Here is a 19760-nt window from a genome sequence, read left to right on the forward strand (position 1 = left end):
CCCACCAGAGCCAAGACAGTCCACACGCCTCCTCCTTTGCTGGTGCTGGGCTGGGGCTGGGGCTGGGGCTGGGGCTGCGTTGGGTCTGGGTTTGGGTCTGGGCTAGGGCTGGGGCTGGGGCTGGGCTGGTGCTGGGCTGGTGCTGACTTGGGGCTGGAGTTGGGCTAGGTTTGGGCTGGGTCTTGGACTGGGTCTGGGTCTGGGGATGGTGTTAGGCTGAGGTTGGGGCTGGGGTTGGGGCTGAGTCTGGGCTGGAGCTGGGCTGGGTCTTGGGCTGGGCTGGAGCTGGCCTGGGGCCGGACTGGGGCTAGGCCTGGGGCTGGTGCTGGGGCAGGAGCTGGGCTGGGCTGGGGCTGGGGCTGGGCCGGGGCTCTGTGCGTGCTGGTGCCAGTGTGGGTGCGTGTGTGGGCTTGGGCAGGCAGCACTGCCAGGCCCAGTGCTGCCCTTCAGCTTCATCTCTATGCCCTAAGGGCAGCTGCACCCTTTAAACACTGGGACTGCCTGTGCCAGCCAGCTAGGCGTGAAGAGTTAAAGTCCGGAATGCAGCTTCAACCAGCAGTGGACCGGGAGTCGGTGGGAACATGCCCAACTGCTCCCCTTGGCTGAGAAAACTCTGGAGTTCCTGTTCTCTCCCAGGGGAGTGGGGGTAGCTCCTCAACTGCTCGCTCTTACTACATCTCCTTTTCCATCCTATTTCCTCACTCTCTACTGGTTTTTCCTAGGATCGCCTTCAAAATAAATGAATGCTGTGCAAACCCTCATCTTAGGGCCTGGGAGCTAGGGTGACCCAAAGCAGGACAGTGGGGCATGCCTGGGCCAGGCCCTGGGGTCTCTGACCTCAGGGACTGTGGAAGGGCAAGGAACTTGGGCACTCCCCAGGAGGGGGCATGGAGCACTTAGGGTTAATCTTTTAGTCTGTGGATGGTGGGGAGCCAGGGGTCTTCAGAGAGGCGCTGGGCAGCAGGGCACAGGGTAGGAGGGGCCTGGGAGTGGCGGTATACCGAGCGGTTTGGAAGCCTTCCAGTGGTTCACCAACCAGGACAGCTGTGCTAGGGGCTGGGTAACGATTTCCAGGGCCAAGGGGAGGAGGGAGAGATGCCCCCCACCCCCGGCCCCCTGTGCAGACTATATGGAACAGGGGTATGCCTCTGAAGGTCGGGAGTGGGACGGTCCAGCAGGCGAGGGCTCTGGCTGGGAGGGAGCAGGTCTGGAGGTCTTTTCACTTACTCACCTTGTAGCTCCTCTTGGGCACAAACCCTAAGCAGTGGTGAGCCATGAAGACGAGGTTGAGGAGGAAGTAGAGGAAGGAGAAGCAGCTATGCAACCACAGGACCTTACTCCTGCCAGGAACAAGACACAGGAGGGGTGAGACCACCCTCTCCCACCCAGGCGGTCTCCCCTGGGCCACCCTCAGACTCTCGGGTTCCTTAGAAGGGGGAGCGGCCATGGTAAGAAGGGGGAGGCCCACGCCAGCTACCGCAGGCTAACATTGACCGAGGGCTTACTACATGCCAGACCCGGGGGGGACGAGATGCTTTCTGTACATTTTCTCACCAGATTCTCACACCATGTGAGGTGCTACTGTGACTATCTCTGTTTTATCCATGGGGAAATGAGGCAGAGGTCGCTCCCAGCCGTGGCAGCACTGGGAGGTGAGCAGCGGATGCTCGGGGACTTCTCACTGCCACATAGGGCTGCCAGTGGCTTCAGCTCACGCCCCCACAGCTGCCTGACAGCCCAACAGAGGGGACATCTGTCCTTGGTGGTGAGGGATAGGGCGTCCTACTCGGGCCTGAGGGAGGAGGGCCCAGTGGATTCGCTCTGCCTCTCCTGGGACAAGAAGACGGGTGGCACCAGGACTTTGGGCTTGTATGATGCTGTCCCCAGGCATGTGGCCAAGAGGACTGCTCAGAAATAGGGCCCACCTTATTTGGTGCGGTTTGAGAAGAGAAAATCTGCCTTGTTTCACAATCTCTCCTCGCCACTTGTCCTGGTGACAAGTGCCTGACGTTTCACCAAATATTCCCCATCTAGCTAGGGGTCTCAGTCCTCCGTGTCCTCAGAGGTGGTGAGTTTCTACGGTTTCTAAGGAAACATTCCAGCTATCTGTCAATATGGCTTTATGGATGTTGAAGGGTCTTTACTGCCCTACTAAAACATCTTGTCGGGAAGGCATAGGCACCTTACGCAGGTGGCTGGCCTGGGAGATGCTGGTGAGGAAGAGGCCAGAGCCCCATTCTGCTCTGGAGTTGGATGGATTTGGAGTTGGATGGATTGGAGGGGGCAAGGGGCAGAGGGGCTGGGGTGGGGCCGAGGACGTATGGACCCCCACGCACACCTGCTGGACCTGCCCCTTTAGCTTTGTCAGGAAGTCGGTCACGCATGGCCAAGACCCCCCATGTGGCCTCTTTCCTCAGGGTGGACTGGCAGGGCCACATCTGGCTCGGCAAACATTGGTTGAACCACCAGTTGGGTTGGCTGCTGTGGAAATCCACAAAGCACATCCAACACTTGTCCTCCCCTGCCTCCTCCTAGACTAGGAGTGAAGCTCAGGGTGGGTGTGCATGGCCCCAGAGCCAGGGTCAGCTGACATAATATAGGAGGGGCATAAAACCAGGTCACGTGGGTCCTCAGTCCCCACCCTCCCATATGGGAATTGGGTCTACCCTTTATTCATTATATGAGGATGGCATACATAATTTTGTGGGCAGGAAATAATATCTTAAGCCTCTGCTTGCTACAGGGCCCTTGATGCTTTGGGGTTGCACGTAGGAAACAAACAGAGCCATCTTTGCAGATCTTCAGGAGTGGCCAGTTAGGGTAGTTCTACTTATTTCAGATCTGGGGACACCGAGGCACCAAGAGGATGCAGTGTCTTCCACCACCACCACCACCCCTACAGTACCTGGGTCCCAAGGAGACCAGGCCTTTCTTAGTAGCAAAGCAGTCCCCATGTTTTCGACCCACACGCTAGACCTTCTCTCCCCACCAGTGCCCCAGCCAGCAAACCAGGAGGGAAGAGGATCAGGTACCTACTCTATGGAGACATTGACAATGGTGGTCCGACCAAAGTGGCTGTTCCAATCTGGAAGAGAAGAAAGTGGCTGACCTCAAGGCGGGTTCCTCAACGGAGTGAGTTGAGGGGCCGCTTGAATTCAAGGCTCCTGAACGAATGCCTGGGGTCTGGAGACACTCGTCCATGTCCTGCCCTTCATTCTTGTTCCCGAGAACTTGCCCCCAACTCCCAACAAGACCAGCAGACTCCTCTTCCCCCTGGGACTCCTGGATGGGGCTCTATGGCCATGATGTGAGACTACATCTTCGTGTGGCATCCCCAGTGTCCAAGTGGAGTGTGGCAGACACCAGTAACTGCTTATTAAAGGAGTCCAGGGCCCCATCATGAGTGGAGGGATGAAACCAGCAAGGCTATCACCAATGGCAACCATCACAAGAATGTCACGTTGCCTCATTGTGACAGAGTAAATCCTCCCAGCAAAGTTTATTAGCTTGTCGGTTTAGACATCTCTGGGTGTTAGGAAACACGTCCAGAAATCCTGCATTAATGTAACAAATACAAAATATACAAAATAGCATCGCCAACATACTGGCTGCTAGGAAGAGAGTTGAGAAAGGCAGAGGTTGCTGACTCCGGTAGCCGCATTTGGGAGCATAGACGTTGCGGGCTACCTTGAAGTACCTGAAGCCTTGCTTTGGCTAGAGAAATAGCCCTGGGAGGAACCAGGGCGCCACTGGCTGCCACCTGGGCATCTGGGGGCTAAACGACACCACCTCGTTACGCAGCCTGCAGCTCTGTCCCTCCTCATATGTTAAGTGAAATACTGGCTGTTAGTCCCTGAGCACCCACTACGTGCCAGGCACCGGACACACGCTGTCTCCCAATTCCCCTGACAGCTGAGGACCCGACGCCTGGGGAGACTGATCTGCTGAATAGAAAATGAAATGATTTGCTAGTTTGGGCAAAGGTATTTTCTGGGAAGCTGATGTGGGTCAAAGCCGGGGAACCAAGTCTATCTTTGAAGCCCAAGCCCAGTCTGTCCAAAGGACCTGCCCATTTATATAACACGAATAGCGAGACTTCCTAGGAGACCAATTTGGCGCTTCCAGTGCCATGTTTGTCACCCCAGGGGCAGGGGAGAGATCAAGGTCGGGGATCTCTGCCGTAGGTCACATGCCATCCAAAGGCCTAGCCGGTACCTCGCCAGGTGTGGCGTGGGGCTGCCACTAAGCCTTCAGTTCCAGGCTAAATTCCCACCACACACCTGCTGTCCAGGGTCCTGAGCCAACCTTAGGACGACGGACGTCTCATCTCCAGTCTCCATGTGGGAGAACTGAAGTTTGGGGTGCCTCAGGTCCCATAACGAATTTTGAGACGCGGGATTTGGTTTTGGATTTCTAGACTACGGAGACCCAAGCTCTGTTCTGCCTTCGGGCTGTCCTCCTGTTCCCGTGGCCCTGGGCTCGCTGAGCTCCACCTACCCAGAACGGTGCCGGTGTAGTTGATGGGCAGGATGATACCCAAGGACGGGATGCAGAGGATGAGCATGAAGATGATGAGGTGGTACTGGAACATGATGTAGATGCGGGCGTCATCTCCACACTTGCTGATCAGATCCTCGTTCCTGGAAGACACACAGACAAGGACATTTCTCAGGCACTGGGACGGCCACGACGTACACTGGAGGGAGGTAGAGGTGGAGGAGATTAGCACCCTACTCCTAAGTTTTTATTTGTATTTATCTATTTTTTTTTTTAGAAAGATCAGCCTTTATCTCAAAACCTCTGTCATGTCTGAAATGTATTTCCCAGACATATCCAAGGCAGAAGCTGTTACATACACACACGCACACATGGGAGTCCAGAAGCACTTTTGAAATCGAGCAGTCATTTCCTCTCTTCTCGCTTCTTCATACAGGCTGAGCTTGACATGGGCACCAGACAAACCAGTAGTGATATGGAATTGCATCCGATTTTTTTTAAAGTGGTTTCTTTTAATTTGTAAATTAAAAATGAATTCTTATGGGAGCCGTCATGAGCTATCACTCCACAGTGCCAGATGAGTCAAGGTTAGAAAGTCAGACACTACCAAGTGTCAGCAAGGGTGTAGGGGCCCTGGGAGCTCTCTGCCACGCATGGGGACACACTCTGGCCCCACGGCTTCAGCAAACGGTATGGTCAAGGAAATTGAACATATGTACAGCCTGTGATCCAGCAACTCCACTCCCAGGGAAAACACACGGACACGTGGATCAAGAGACATGTAGAGGAATCTCAGACACATCATTTCCAACAGCCCCAGACAACCTGCGTGTCTACTAAGGGTGGAAATGGACACAGGAATTGTGAGATATCGGGGGCCCGGGCTAGCTCAGTCAGGGGAACGTGCAACTCCAGATCTCGGAGGGTGTGAGTTGAGGGGCATGGAGCCTCCTTAAAATAAAAAAAGAATTGTGAGATGAGGAAGTGTATGTTCCTATGTGAGATACATAGATCACATTCTATATAGAGTGAAATACTATATGAAGATAAAAATGAATGACCACGGGGTACCTGGGGGTTCAGTGGGTTAAGCCTCTGCCTTTGGCTCAGGTCATGATCTCAGGGTCCTGAGATCGAGCCCCACATCAGGCTCTCTGCTCAGCAGGGAGCCTGCTCCCCCTTCTTTCTCTGCCTGCTGCTCTGCCTACTTGTAATCTCTCCCTCTCTTTGTCAAATAAATAAATTAAATCTTTAAAAAAAAAAAAATGAATGACCATAGCGGGACTTTACAAACACAATGTTAGGTGAAAGACCCAACACTGAATGTTTCATACACGGAGTTAAAAACAGGCACCCCTGAACAGGGAGTGAGAAATCAGGATACTGGTTGTCTTTAGAGAGAGGGAGGTAGAGGGAGGTGATAGGGGGGTTGGGAGGGAGCCGGAGGGGGGCTCCTGGAGGGCCAGCAACATTCTAATCCTTGATCTGCTTTGCAGTCCTATCCAGGAAGCATTTTGGTCTATTGCCTCTGCTTTGCCGCCGTCCTGCCAATTCAACTCTGTGACTATGGTATAAACAGCATTGCATGTGTTGCCGTGTTGCTTAGCTTTTAACCCGAAGCCTTTTCTGACTGTTTCACGGTCTGTCTACAGGGTTCACGGCCGCACGGTGGTAATGGTGACTGTGGCCTCCGCTTACGAAGCCCTGGTTCATACCCAGTAGCAAGGTGGCCTCCCCACTCCGCCAGTGGATGTCCCAGTTTACTCACCCCTGCTCTCTGGTCGGGCTTGGAGGGCATATGCAACTTCTAGCATCCAGTCTGGGATTCAGAGTTATTTTTAAACAATACTATAAAGAGCATATCTTCCAAGGCATTTCAATAATCCCCATTTAGGGAATTATTTAGAGTTCTTGAATTTTTTTTTTTTTTTAAACTGCAAGCCGTTAAAATACTTCCTGCGTGGACTTGAGAATTTAATTCCGAGAATGGGGTGGGTGGGAACTGATGAGAAGGCGGGGTGCTGGGAGGGGGAATGAAGGGAGGTCCTTGCTGCTGGCTTGGGTGCCAAGCCCTGGTCACTGGCAGGAGCGTGCCTCAGACTGGATGGGGCTGAGAGAGCCTCCAGGCTCAGGAGGGAGCCGAGGGGAGCTGCTGGGACCAAGGACACAGGGACTTCCTTCCTGCTCCCCCCACTGCACTGGGCACTGGGCCCATTGCTCCATCTCTCTGGGCGGGGAGTCAGGTTATCCTCAGCAGCCTACCTTACAGCTCCAGGGACAGCCTGTGGATCTGAGTCCGTCTGCATTCCTCTACCCCATTCCTTCCCCTTCTGAACCCCAGCGGTCCAGCCACCACCCTCCTTCTCACACCTAATTCTCCTCGTGGCCCTGGTCGTCTCCCTTCTGCTGCCTCTTTCTGGAGACCCACTGTACCCACTGTCCTCTCTCATCTTCAAGTTCGCAGCCATCTTTTTCCACACCCTGGAGCTACCACCGGGTTCAAGGGCACATTGGCTACTCTGAACTACAAGAAACTCCTCAAGCCTCCATTCCCTGACCCGCTTCCCTCCTCCTGCCCCCCTCTCCCTCTGCCTCTACTTACCCTTGGAATCGCCCTCCTAAAGGAGACCCAAATCACGATGTCCACGCCCTCTCTTTCTCTCCTTCCACTCAGCCGGGAGCTCGGAGCTCGCAAGCTGCCCCCCACAGCCTCGTGGGTTTAGTGAGTCCAGCCCTAGAGGTGGCCGCCCCTTCCTCCTGCTCCCACGACATTCTCTTTTCGATCTTGCTTCCTGCTTTGGGTAATCAATCTGCTCTCACAACTTCAACTAGGACCACGTGCACCCATCTCCCAGGCCACGCCCTTCCACTCTGACCCTTCCCCAAAGCTTTAAGGAACCCTGTCTTCCAATAGCTTGCTGGTCAACATACTGGTTTGCCCTGGCCATATCCGTCATTCCCCAACACCTTAGTATCTCATCAGCTCCCAACCAGTGGCATCGCTTTCTTCCCCAGAAGCCAGACCTGGATCACTCCTTCCCTTAACCAGTTGGACGCCAGGCGGAGACCACGGCCCATGGACTATGAGCCCCATGATCTCTCTCCCTTTGCCTCCTCCCTCGGTCAGCACCCCCTCTCACACAGACACCGGAAAAGCTTCCTTAGATGGTCACCCTGCCTCTGGACTTTGTCCACAGCCAGCAACCTCCACCTGACTCATACTCCTGCCTACAGATTTTCACCCTGAGTAGTCTGCTCAAAAATAGGAATGGGCCCTCTACTGCTCTAGATCAAAGCCCAGGATTCTCAGCATTGCAGTCAAGGTCCTACTGATGCTTCCAGCCCAATCTTTTAGCCTCTCTCTTGCCATGTATCCTTGGTTCTAGCCCTACCAGAATGACCATTTCTGGATGCTTCTGCCCATTTCTGCCCCAAACTTGCACTCATGCAGCCATCTCTTTGTGATGGGCCCTCCACTGGGCCTACTGTGGAAATTCTTCCCATCTTTCCAGGCCTAGCTCAAAACTTGCTTCTCCTGAACCCCCCAGTTCAAATTAATTTCTTGCTCCCCCAAATGTCCCTTGCCCAGCAGTTATAACCTCCCCATTATGAATTATATGTAGTGAGTCTTATTAACCTTTGTCTCTCCAACTATGCTGCCTGGGCTCTGTGTCCGGGGACACTGGCGTCCCTGTCCCTGCTCAACAAATGTGTGAGGCTGTCTTCTAGACATCCCAAAGGGTACAGGAGGCAGAGTGCAACGGCCAGCCTCCCTCCCTTCCCGGATGATGGGTTCCTAATGGAGGTGGCTTTGGGTGAAGTCGGGGATCCGCACCCAGCACACGCACTCGATGCACACTGACGTCCCCTGACCTGCAGGTCCAGGCACGCTCACCCCAACAGCTGCATGCAGATTTGCACCAATGGAGTGATGTGCCTCTTTAATTTCATATTTGCACACACACCACAGAGACACCTATCACATGAAGTCTTGTATTTGCCACGCTTCTTTCCTGCAATACGGACATGTTTCTCCCCACCCTGTATACACCCACTGACGTGTCAGCAGATGGCAGAGGAAATCCTGAAAGTCAGCCTCAAGCTACCCAGGACTGGGGATGCAGTCAGCGCCAACAGGCCCAGGCACTCCAGGAGCCCCTCCCTCTCACCCCTGCAAAGGGCTAGCTAATGTGCCATCCTGCCCAACATTCATGACTTTGCTAAACCCAGGAGCCTAAAGCCAGCCTGGACAGCGTCCCGAGGCCACCAGCCCCAAAAGGTCATAGGCCTTGGTGGTCATTTAAAAACAAAATTTGGGGCGCCTGGGTGGCTCAGTGGGTTAAGCCGCTGCTTTTGGCTCAGGTCATGATCTCAGGGTCCTGGGATCGAGTCCTGCATCGGGCTCTCTGCTCAAGGGGAGCCTGCTTCCCTTCCTCTCTCTCTGCCTGTCTCTCTGCCTACTTGTGATCTCTCTCTCTCTCTGTCAAATAAATAAATAAATAAATAAATCTTTAAAAAAAAAACAAAAAACAAAAAAATTTTTTTAAGTAAATGTTTGTTTAAAAGATAAAAGGTACAATTCCCTAAAAACTGTTGACAGGGATTGCATCTCTGGAGGAGGGCTGGAGGTGGACTTTCATGCTTCTCTGAATGAAAACATATTTCATGTGAGCTTGTGCATGTCTTAGGAGTTACCAAAGCAAAACCAGAAAAGGTGCCAAGAGCTAAATCATTTTCCCTCCACTCCCCCTGCGTGTGGCTAAGGTCCCCGGACCACACACAAACTAGCTCTATCATTTCCTGTGGACCCTGATGAATGATGTAGGTAGACTGGGTAGGGGGTAAAGGGCAGGGGCAAGGCCACGGGGACTCCCCATCAGTGGGGTGGGAGCTTAAACATCAGAGACCCATGGTCCTAAGCCCAGCTCAGGGTTCCCAGGGTCTAGGCAGGTGCCCCCTTCAGCAGGTCTGGAGAAAGACAGGCACCCTGAGGTGGCTCATGGGGGTCAAGGGGGCTCTTGGGAGGGTGTATGAATGCTCCCAGCCAGGCCCTTGACTGGTGGGCGTGGAGGCCCGTGCAGGAAGAAGGAAGCCCTAGGAGCCTTTGCCAATAAAACAAATCAGCAGGCCCAGTCCGGCCCCTTGTTGCAGGTGGCCTGGGAGGGGCAGCAAGGCTGCACCTGAAGGCAGGCACCCCAGGCAAAAAAGGGCCCCAGAGGAGGGGTTTGAAAGACCGGCAAGGCAGGGCGTATGGGGGATATTTAGGGAGTGCCTGGGAATGTGCAGGGCTATGAGGTGGACACAGAGCTGTGTGCACAGGCACGATTGTGCGTGCATGTGTGTACACACACGTACACACAGGGGGCACAGAGCTCTAACGCTCAGCGGAAGCAGGATGGAATCGGGAGCAGGAAGTCAGAATCCGGACACAAGGGGGAGTCAGGAGAAAATGGGGGACCTGGGGTCTCTCTCCTTGCCAAGTGGGGTCTGGCCCTAAAGAGATCCGGGAGGCAAGTGGGCAAGGGGCTGTCCCTCGGTCATCAGTGCCAAGGCAAGAGGAAGGGTGCCCTTCTGCCCGGTGTTTTCTTTTCCATCTCAGTATGATGGAAGGTGCTCACAGAAATAAAGCAAGTAGCAACGCAGGAAGAATTTCTTCCTCCTGGGGTGGATTCACACATGTGAGGGAGTGGTTCTTTCCTGAGGGCTGCGGGCTGTGTCCAGTTCCCATTCCCACAAGCCCCCGGCACCCCAGAGGGCGTCCTCTGCCTCCACAGGGCTGAGGCAGTGTCAGGGGGAGTGGGGGGCCACCTGGGTGGCTCAGTTGGGTAAGTATCTGCCTTCAGCTCAGGTCATGATCCCGGGGTCCTGGGAACAAGTGCCGCATTGGGCTCCCTGCTGAGTGGGGAGTCTGCTTCTCCCTCTCGCTCTGCCTGCTGCTCCCCCTGCCCCTGCTCGTGCTTGTGCTCACTCTCTGGCAAATAAATAAAAAAAATCTTAAAAAAAAAAAAAAAAAAAAGAAAGTTCAGGCACTTACTTCATGGTAACGGTGTTGAAGAACCAGGAATAGAAGCCCTGGGGAGAAAGGAGAGAACGTGTGAGAAAATCCAGCCCCGGGCCTGCCCTGCAGCTGTGGGAAGCCAGGCGGAGTGAGGCAGCGCCCACAGGGCCCTCCTTCCAGGCAAGAGATGGCAGCGAGAAAGAGCCAGGTTCTGGAAGGAAGTGGGCTCCCTCTGGAATCCGCGGTGACTGTCCAGGGAGGGGTCTCCCCGGAAGCGAGCTGTGAGTTGACATTCCTGCCATGTGGTTTCCTGTTACAGGAAAAGGGGGTTTCGTGGGCCTTGAGCCAGAGGGACAGAAGGGACCCTTTGTGGGGTGGATGTTGGCTGCTTTCTGTCTATCCCTCGTTGCTTCCTTCTGGGGAATGCCTCCCGCCCCAGGCCTGTGGTCTGGGGGGCTGTCCGTGAGGTAGGGGTCTGCCACCCGTGGTCAGAGACAAATGGGAGCGTGACCCAAGTGGGGCCAACCAAAACTCTCTCCGGGGAGTTGATGGACCAGGATGTGGGGAGGGGGGGTCTCTCTCAACCTGAGCCCCTACACCTTGCCGAGCACCATGAACCCTGCAGTGGCTTGGTGCCAACTTCAACGCCACAGGCAGGAGTTTGTCTGAGGAAAAAGCCCACTCAGAGGAGAGAGGACCAGAGCGGGGGATCCTGGTGGTATCTCTGGGCTTCCTGGATTTCCCTGTCCCCAAGGCAGCCACTTCTCTGGACTCTCCCCTGGGTCTCTTCTCTTCTGTCTGAGAGTCCTGCAGATTATGTCTTTCTCTCAAGGTCTTGCTGTCCGGTTTCTGGGTGGTAGGGGAAGGCAGCCTCAGCCATGGAGGCGGTAGAAGACCTAGAGAGGAAGTGTGCTTGGGAAGAGTGTGCACGAGGATAGGCTGGGCCCATGGCCCTAAAAGCTGCCAGATCCAGGAGTTGATTAAGTTACCCTGGTGCATGCTTCCTTCTGGGACCCTGCAGGGTTTAGCAAGATCGGGGGAAGCTGCGATTCTTGATTGACCCCACTGACCACAAACACATCAGTGAAAAGGCAGGCCCGGCTGGCTTACATTCCCCGGCACCAGACTGACTGGGGAAGGGGTGTTGCTCAAAAGGAAGCAATGTGGCTTGGGAGGGGGGTGGTCAGGCAAGCAAGAAACAGAAGCAAATTCCTTGTTTCCTTCAGGATAAGGCCCACCCAGACCCCTTCCCTGGATTGGGGTTACCTGACGGATGTCCACCTCGGGGGGACCATTTCCCAGTTCTGTCCTAGGGAACTAAGATAAGGACACTCTCTCGAAAAGGGTTGGGGGAGTGGCTCAGTCAGACTCTTGACTTTGGCTTGGATCATGTTGTCAGGGTCGTCGGATCAAGCCCTGTATGGGATTCCGTGCTGGGTGTGGAGCCTGCTTGGGGTTCTCTCCCTCTGCCCCTCCCCCTCAAATAAATAATAAATAAAATCAGGACAGATGCCCACGTGTGAGCCAGAGCAATGAAGGGGAATAGAATGCTGGTGGCATTGACTGGGAAAGTCCCCAGGGAAGGACTGAATCGCTAAATAAGAAAGAGTTGGGCTGAGAGTCTGACCACCCTTCTGTGCCCTGGGGGGTCTTTCTCCACCACCCACCTTTGGGCGAACAGGGTGTGATTTATTTAGGGAGCAAGTAGGTCTGTGGATGGTCCCTCATGGTCGTGAACGGTGGAGGACCCACCTTCCTGGGACTCCCTTCCGCCCCCTCTCTATGGAGGGTGTCAAGAGCAATACCACACGAGGCAGGGCCCCGTCCTGGAATTCACACGGGACTGGACTGTCCATCAAGGGGCAGAGTTCATGAGTAAAAGCGTGGCCCCTGCAAAAGTCACAGTGAGCCTGTGGGGACCATCTCTCTCTGCGCTCACGGACAACAGACACCCACGCACACACGCTCCCCCCGTGGGTCCATCACAGCTATGAAAGGCCTAAACTGTCCAGAAATCTCAGCAGCTGAACAGCGGGCCCGAGCAGGGATGCCTCCTCCCCTCTTGCCTCGCCCCTGCAGGAGCCCGCTCAGCTGACAAGGCCGAGTGACTGTGGCTGGTTCATCGCACCTCTCTTAGTGGGCCACCCTCCTCACTCCCGCCACACGGGGTAATGACCCCTCTGTTGATGCCGGACTGAGGCCCCGGCATCGTGACTGGGGCGCTCCTGGGGCCCCCTCCCTGCCCCCCACTCCCCCCGCCTGCCTCATTTCTAGCTAGCTCTGCAAGGTGATTGCCTGCTGTTGCCATCATGATTTCTCAGCTATTTTTTTTTTTTTTAAATAAGTGACCTTTTTTGGCCATTGGACACAAAAACCCCAACCAAAGTCATGTTTCTGAAAATAAACCTGAGAACGACCATGAAAGGTAAGGTGTGACTGACTGTCCGTATTCTACGGAGAAACTCTGCGACACGAACTGGTCTGCGGCTCCCCACATGGCTTGGGGCAGACCGTGCCAGGTCTCTCGGAGGGATGAGAGCGGAAGTAAAATGGTTCTACTCACTCACCACCTTCAACAAAACCTGTCAGATGCTACTTCCACGGCAGGCTGGAGGGGTGCGGGGAGCAGGGCGGGCAGGACCCAGTCAGCGCCCACTCTCGCTGCGGGATCAGACACACGGGACAGGTCGGGTAGATGAGAGACTGTTACCGACTGGGGTAAGAGCCTTGAAGAAGACAAATGCATTTTCCATGCATCGAGAACAAAAGATGTGGACACACGGGGGTGGATGGGGCTCCCGGGACAGCGGTGCCGGGGCTGAAATCTGAGCAAAGCGTCCACGTGTTGGCCCCGAGTGGGGGCCACTGGAAGGTGGGGGACAGGGAAGAGCCGGCAAAAGGCCCAGTGGAGGGAAGGAGGTGGCGATTTTGAGGATCTAAACGGTGGCCGATGTGGCCGGGGATGGGGGAGTTGGGAGGAGAAGGAGAGGCCGGACAGGGGGAAGAAGACAAACGTACACGCCACGGCAAAGCAGCTGCGCTTGATTCCAAGAACATTAGGGAGCCAGTGAAGGGGAATGCGTGTCCCCGCTCCTGGGAGCGCCCCGGAGGTAGGTGGAAAGCGAGGGGCACAGGACACAACAGTGGATGTGGAAACTGGTGAGAGGCTGTGCTGGTCATTCAACAAGAGACCGATGGGGAGCCTGGACTTGTGGGGGAGAGGCAGAGAGGAACAAGACCGGGAAGGTGACAGCAACACAGCTCGGTCATGGACTGGCTGTGCCTGGGGCTTGGGCCACAGCTAGGGGGGGTCCCCTGGGTGGGTGTTGGGTAGAGTCTGAGACCAGGGATCGAGGAACGGGGGGTGGAGGGACATCATGACATGTTTTGGACATCCTGAATCCCAAAGGCCTTTACAATATCCATGGGGAGCTACTCTGAAGGCCATTGGATAAATGTGCCTGGAGCCCAGAGGGAGGTTTAGTTGGAGACGGAAATTTAGGAAGGATCTGTGGGGAGGGGGCAGTTGAGGTCATAAGTATGGGGGACACCGCCCAGGAGCGCGAGTGGGGAGGCCTGGGACCCGCTGAGGGAAACATGGGCGCTGGAGGAGGAGCCAGCAGAAGACAGAGAAGAACAACGGAGTGGTAGAAGGGAGCCCCAGAGACGGTGTCACAGAAGCAAGTGGAAGGGCCTATTCAGGAAGAGAAGATGGTCTGTAGGGCCAGATGTTTCGGGGCGATCACCTGGATGAGAACTCAGGGAAGTCCACGGGGTTTCCCAGCGTGAGACAACTGGTGAGCTGTCTGGGCAGGATGGAGGGCAGAAGCCACGCTGCAGGGCTCGAGGAGGGGTGAGTGGAGAGCACAGGTGCAGGGAGCTCTTCCGGCTGCGCCGTGATGGGGCAGAGGGAGACAGGCAGCTGTGGGCAGTGGCGGGGCCCACGACCGTCCTCGACCCTCTCTGCAACACTCCAGCTCTGTTCCATGACTGCGGCCAGCCTTCCTGGCCCCTCCTGGAATTCATGCACTGACCACCGTCCTGTGTGCCTTTGTCTGGGGGTCCCTCAGCCAGAGAGAAAGTCCCATGAAGCTGGACTTGGTCCGTTTTGTTCACTGCCCAGTCCCCAGACCAGGGGTGGCCCACAGCAGGTGCACCAGGACAGTGGGCTGAGCGAATGAACAAGCGTGGGTGGACGACTGGCGTCCGACAGGGAAGAGAAGACCGGGCTGCCCGTGGGAGGCTGAGGGGATCCCTGCCCGATGCGAGACGCCGCTATGGGAAGTGGGACCCGAGTCCCTTGGCTTGGAGTGGGGGCTTGGGCAGGACCCGGGCCATGACAAGGGCTGAGGATTTGAGAAGAGCAGGAAAATTCGTTTTAAAAATCCTTTTAAAATGATAGAATTAACTCTTACTTGGAGGTAGGAACGGTGAATAGCTCCATCTTTCTGATGGGGAGATGGAGGCTTGGCAAAAGGCTGAGGAATTTGTCCAAGGTCACATTGCCAGGTCTGGTGTCGCAGGCTACAAAGCCCCTGAGTGTGAGCTCGCTCCTTGCTGCACACGACTGGGCTGCTGCCCAGAATGAGGAACCTTCTGGGCCCAGGCCCCTCCCCCGCCAGCACTCACCTTGTCCTTGTGTTCCATCTCCAGGGAAATATCTGACGGAGATGTCTTCTCACTCTGCTCCCCATAGATCAGTGAGGTCAGACTGTGGCCAGGAAGAGCAGTGGGCGGGCGGGGGGGGGGGGAGAAAAGGAGAGAAAGCCTCAGGGCCTGCTGTCCCTCTGGTCCCGAAGCCAAGAGCTTCAATACGCTCCTGTCCAGGACCAGACATGCCTTAGCTCATGTGCTGAGCACAGAGCTCTGGGGACAGACCCCATTAAGCACCCCTGTTGCCAGGTGCCCAATGTAGCTTGGGAACCATGGGATCCAGAAAGTCTTAGATCAGAGAAAAAAGAGGCCTCGTGCCCAGAGATGACTGCCTGTCCCCCAACCCGCCACCCCCGACCAAGTTCTCTTCCTGCAAGAGGGCCAGTGCAGGGCAGGAGCTGGTGCCGAGAGGGTACCTGCTAGGTCCTGGCTGTGGCAGCACATCCCCCAAGGAGGCGAGCAGCTCGCTCATCCTGACCCCCAGCCCCCCCTCACCTGTCATTGTGGATCAGCAGAGCCAGGCGCCCGTAGTCCCACGCGGCTTTCCGGAGGAAGGAGTAAACCAAAATGATGACCTATGGGCCAGGGAAGGGGATGTGGGGCTACGTCTTCTGCTTGGCTGTCTCCTGCATTCCCGTGGAGTAGGCCCTATTCCTCAGGCTCCCGGGGGCTCCCTGGGCCCTCCCCCTCAACATCCAGCCCAGTTAGGGTGGAGGCTATGCCTTCTTCAACTCTGGATGCCTCCCCAGCACAGAGTGGATTCTCAGAGTTTGCTAATGACAGCTTTGGTGTCATGTCTGGAACCATCTGACAAGCACATTCCTTGAAGGGGCATCTGCCCTCAGTGAAGCGTCTGCCTTCAGCTCAGGTCATGATCCCAGGGTCTTGGGATCGAGCCCCGCATGGGGTTCCCTGCTCAGTGGGGAGTCTGCTTCTCTCTTTCCCTCTATGCCTACCCCTGCTTGTGTGCACTCTCTCTTTCTCTCAAATAAATAAAATCTTAAAGAGAGAGAAAGAGAGAAAACATTCCTTGAAGAAATCAGCAAGGGGAGAGAGAAGGGAGGCCCAAGGGCACTGACCAGGTGGGTCTCTGGACAGCAGTGTGGGGAGGGGAGTCTTAGGAACTCTGCCTCTGCCCGCAGTCCCCTCTTCCCGGACTGCCCTGAATGGGACTGCCATTTAGGGAGTCCCCACTGCTGTGGCTGGCATGCCCTTGGAGTACTGAGGCCCCTGCTGTGTCACTTGTGCCCGCCCCCGCCTCCTCCCGCTCCCCCAAGGCCTCACCACCCACCACGGAGCCCAGGACTTACCACCCACAAGAAGATGTTGAGGAACAGCACAGTGGGGATGCCCCCGAAAGGCTGTCCCTGCAAGACGGTGCTCCGGGAAGGGAAGCATTCATTCGATGTCATGTTCTGAGGCTTTTCCATTGTGTTCAGGTTGCCCGGTGGGACAGTCATCCTGAGAGCTCCCTGGTGACAAAGGGACTCTCGGGTCAGACAAGAGACCCTCTCTCTCTGTAAGCACAGAAGCCTGCCAGGGAGATAGGGCGGGGCACACTGCGTGCCCATGGCCAGACCGGAACAGGCCAGGGCAGGAGACAAGACAGCAGCTGCCCCAAACCCAGAGCCATGGTGGCAGAAGAGCCCAGATCCCTTTACTGAAAGAGTTGTCAAATGCACCTCCAAATGGATCTTCTTATTCCTACTTTTGTGAAGCTTTCCTTGCATAACATTTCCTGCATGAACAAACTTCACAAAGGTGGGTAGGACCCCAGAGTGGGAGTATTCCGTTTGGAGACGAGAAGTGCATTCACGGGACGCCTGTGCAGACAGGGTCTAACATTCTATGATTCTCTGATCCAGTTCCCAGCAAAAGGACGTTCCTAGGACTAAATGAGGGTAAGTGGCAGGGCACCCGGCACAGAGTGGTGACTTGGTAAATGTCACTGTCTTAATGTTGAACTTGAACCAGGGAGATTGGCACCCGCCCAGGGGCTTGAGCCAATCTGGTGAGGGCTCAGGGTCATGGGCATGAATATTTACAAGACTTGGAGAAGAGTGGGAAGCATCGAAGAAAACGGGAAGTGACTAGGAGCTGCTTGAAGTTATCTCCAAAGTTGTTCTGGTTTTTAAAGATCATTTGTTTTGGCTCCAGACCGTGTCTCACCCTAGGAGGTCTTCACTCCCGTTCAAGAAAAGTAGGCTCATTCCTTCATTCCTTCATTCAACAAATATGTAATGAGCAGCTGCCTTGTGCCAGACCAATGCTGGTGGTGCATCAGCAAACGTATGAAAGGGATCACTCTGACCCTTGGTTTGAGAATACAGGAGGGTGGGTCAAGCAGAGAAATAGAAACAGACAGGTCAGTTAGGAGGAAATCGGAGCAATCCAGGCAAGAGGTAACCACAGCCAGGATTGGGACGGAAACAGAGGAGGTGGTGAGAAGTGCTCAGATTTTGGAAGTATTTTGAAGGTGAAGCCAAGACTTGCTGATAGAATGGATAGTGGCAGGTAGGGTGTAAAAGAGAGGAGTCCAGGATGACTCTGAGGTCTCCAGGTCCAGCAACCAGAAGAGGGGAGATGCTGTTATTGGGTGTGGCAGCCGGAAGTGCAGGGTGGGAGTTGGTCAGGAGCTGGGTGGGTGTTGGATATACTAAGTGGACATGCCAGGCGGATGGCTCGAGCTGAGTCTGCAGCTCAGAGGAGGGTTGGGAGACATTAATGGGAGCATCAGCAGCAGAAAGAGGACTCCTAGAGGTGCAGGACTGGATCGCCAAAGGAGTGGACACAGAGGGAGGCTCAAAGTCTGAGCCTCGGGGTGTTCCAGTGCAGAGAGCTGCGACAGAGGAGGAAGACACAGGAAAGGGACTAGAAGAGCATCCAGGGAAGAAGGAGAACAGCAGGAGAGGGTGGTGTCCTGGAAGCTAAGTGTCTCCAGGAGGAGGGAGGGACCACATAAAAGGACAACTGGGAATCAGCCATCGTTAAAGCAACATGGAGGTTTAGTCCGTGGCCAGACTGGAACAGGTGCAAGAGAGGAGGAAGCCAGCAGATCTGGAGCCAGTGGGCGTGAACAGCTCCTTCAAAAAGGAGCAAGAGTTTGGAAGTGGCTCGGATGGGAGAAGTAGCAGAACGGGGTATGCCAAGGGGAATGGTTGAGTAGAAAATGTGGGAGAGACAGGGCATTGCTGGAGCACTGCGAGGACGTGGGAAGGGCTGGGCACTGGTGCCCAAGTGAAGCTGGCCTTGGCCCAGAGCTGGATACTGACCCACGACAGCAGGAGGGAGGCAGGTGTGCTGGCGGGGCTCGTGGGCGTGCCCTCCCACGGCTTCTATTTCTCAGCCTCGGAGAGAACAAGGTCTCCAGGTGACTGTGCAATGCTGGTGGTGGTGGGCAGATGTGGGATGTTTGCGGACGGGAAAAAAGGCAGAAATAGAAAGCTAGAGGAGTGGTGGAGTGCGTGGAGGGCGGGAATGGGGAGGACTGCCGGGCGACCCTAAGGGTCCACTGAAGGTCGTGGTCTTGAATCGACAGCAAGAGCAGCCAGACTCACTGGGCATTTCCCCCGCTGTACTCATCCGTGCAGTTGCAGGTGTGGAAGGGGCACACAGCTCAACCTAAGCAGGCTGGAGGTTTCCCCAAGATGAGAATAAGAGGCTTGGCACTGAATGTAAGGGAATCGTTTTAATGACTGGCCAGGTAAGGAGAGAAAGGAGACTCATGTTGGGTGAGGGATGGTGACAGGTGCCAGGGGTCCAGGGAGGTAGAATTGACAAGTGCCACAGGCTGTGAGCTAACAGATAGGAAACTGAGCTGTGTGACCCTGAGGCCGAGAAGGGATTGGTTATGGGTAGTGAGAAGGTCTAGGGCATGACCACGGCGTGAGCGGGGTAGTAATGTCAAGGCATGGAGAGGCCGGAGTGTCCTTTGTGGAAATCTTTAAGAATGAAGACCGGCACAACACTGGTGTGATGAATGAAACACTTCCCGGGAAGGAGGGAAGTGACCTGGTGGGGGGTGGGGTTAGTTGATGGCTGTACCCAAGATGGGATGTGGGATTCTAGGCTAACACTTTGGGTCCAAGACAGAGACTTCAGCAGGGAGGAAGGAAGAAGAGTCTGGGTGTTGCAAAGAGGAGCAAGGAAAATGTGTCTCCCATCCACTGGCCTTGGAGGGGGGTAAGGGAAGTCCTATGCTGGGGAGTCTCTGGTTTCAGGTCCCAGCGGGCAGGTGAGGCGCTGCAGAAGCTGGGGGTGTTTCTGGGCATCGCGGGCTCTGTGGCACTGAATCCCAGTTCCAACACTCCCTAGCCACCTCAAGCAAGTCACTTCCGGTCTCCCTGCCTCACTTGCTCATCTGTAAAGGAGGGGGGAGTGTTAGTAACCAGGACCCACTTCACAGTGCTGTCAAGAGGGACAGGTGGGTTAAGATTCGTCAGTCACGGAGAGCAATGCCTGGAACACAGACGTATTCCAAAGACACTTGTCAGATGAAAAGTTGACGCAGGGCTCCAGGGGACACCATGGAATGCTGGTCGGAGTTGGGGAGGCTTGGGGGATGGGGATGAAAAGGGGCATAAAGGTGAAGGCACAGGTGTGCAGGATAGGG

General features: G+C 55.3%; 1 protein-coding gene across 6 annotated transcripts in view; it reads right to left on the reverse strand.

The window, feature by feature from the left end:
* TMEM63C (transmembrane protein 63C) overlaps positions 1-19760 on the reverse strand; it is a 128812-nt gene that overhangs the window by 21393 nt on the left and 87659 nt on the right. For all 6 annotated transcript variants that reach the window (XM_059373653.1, XM_059373648.1, XM_059373649.1 and 3 more), the window contains exons 4-10: positions 16459-16620; positions 15644-15723; positions 15125-15206; positions 10532-10569; positions 4498-4640; positions 3037-3085; positions 1232-1340 (exon numbers count right to left, since the gene is read on the reverse strand). In XM_059373653.1, the coding sequence (XP_059229636.1) occupies positions 1232-1340; positions 3037-3085; positions 4498-4640; positions 10532-10569; positions 15125-15206; positions 15644-15723; positions 16459-16608 (651 nt within the window). In that variant the 5' untranslated portion in view covers positions 16609-16620. The remainder of the gene's footprint in view (positions 1-1231; positions 1341-3036; positions 3086-4497; positions 4641-10531; positions 10570-15124; positions 15207-15643; positions 15724-16458; positions 16621-19760) is intronic.

Source organism: Mustela nigripes, chromosome 13 (genome assembly GCF_022355385.1).
Source record: "Mustela nigripes isolate SB6536 chromosome 13, MUSNIG.SB6536, whole genome shotgun sequence".
In the NCBI taxonomy this organism is placed as follows: domain Eukaryota; kingdom Metazoa; phylum Chordata; class Mammalia; order Carnivora; family Mustelidae; genus Mustela; species Mustela nigripes.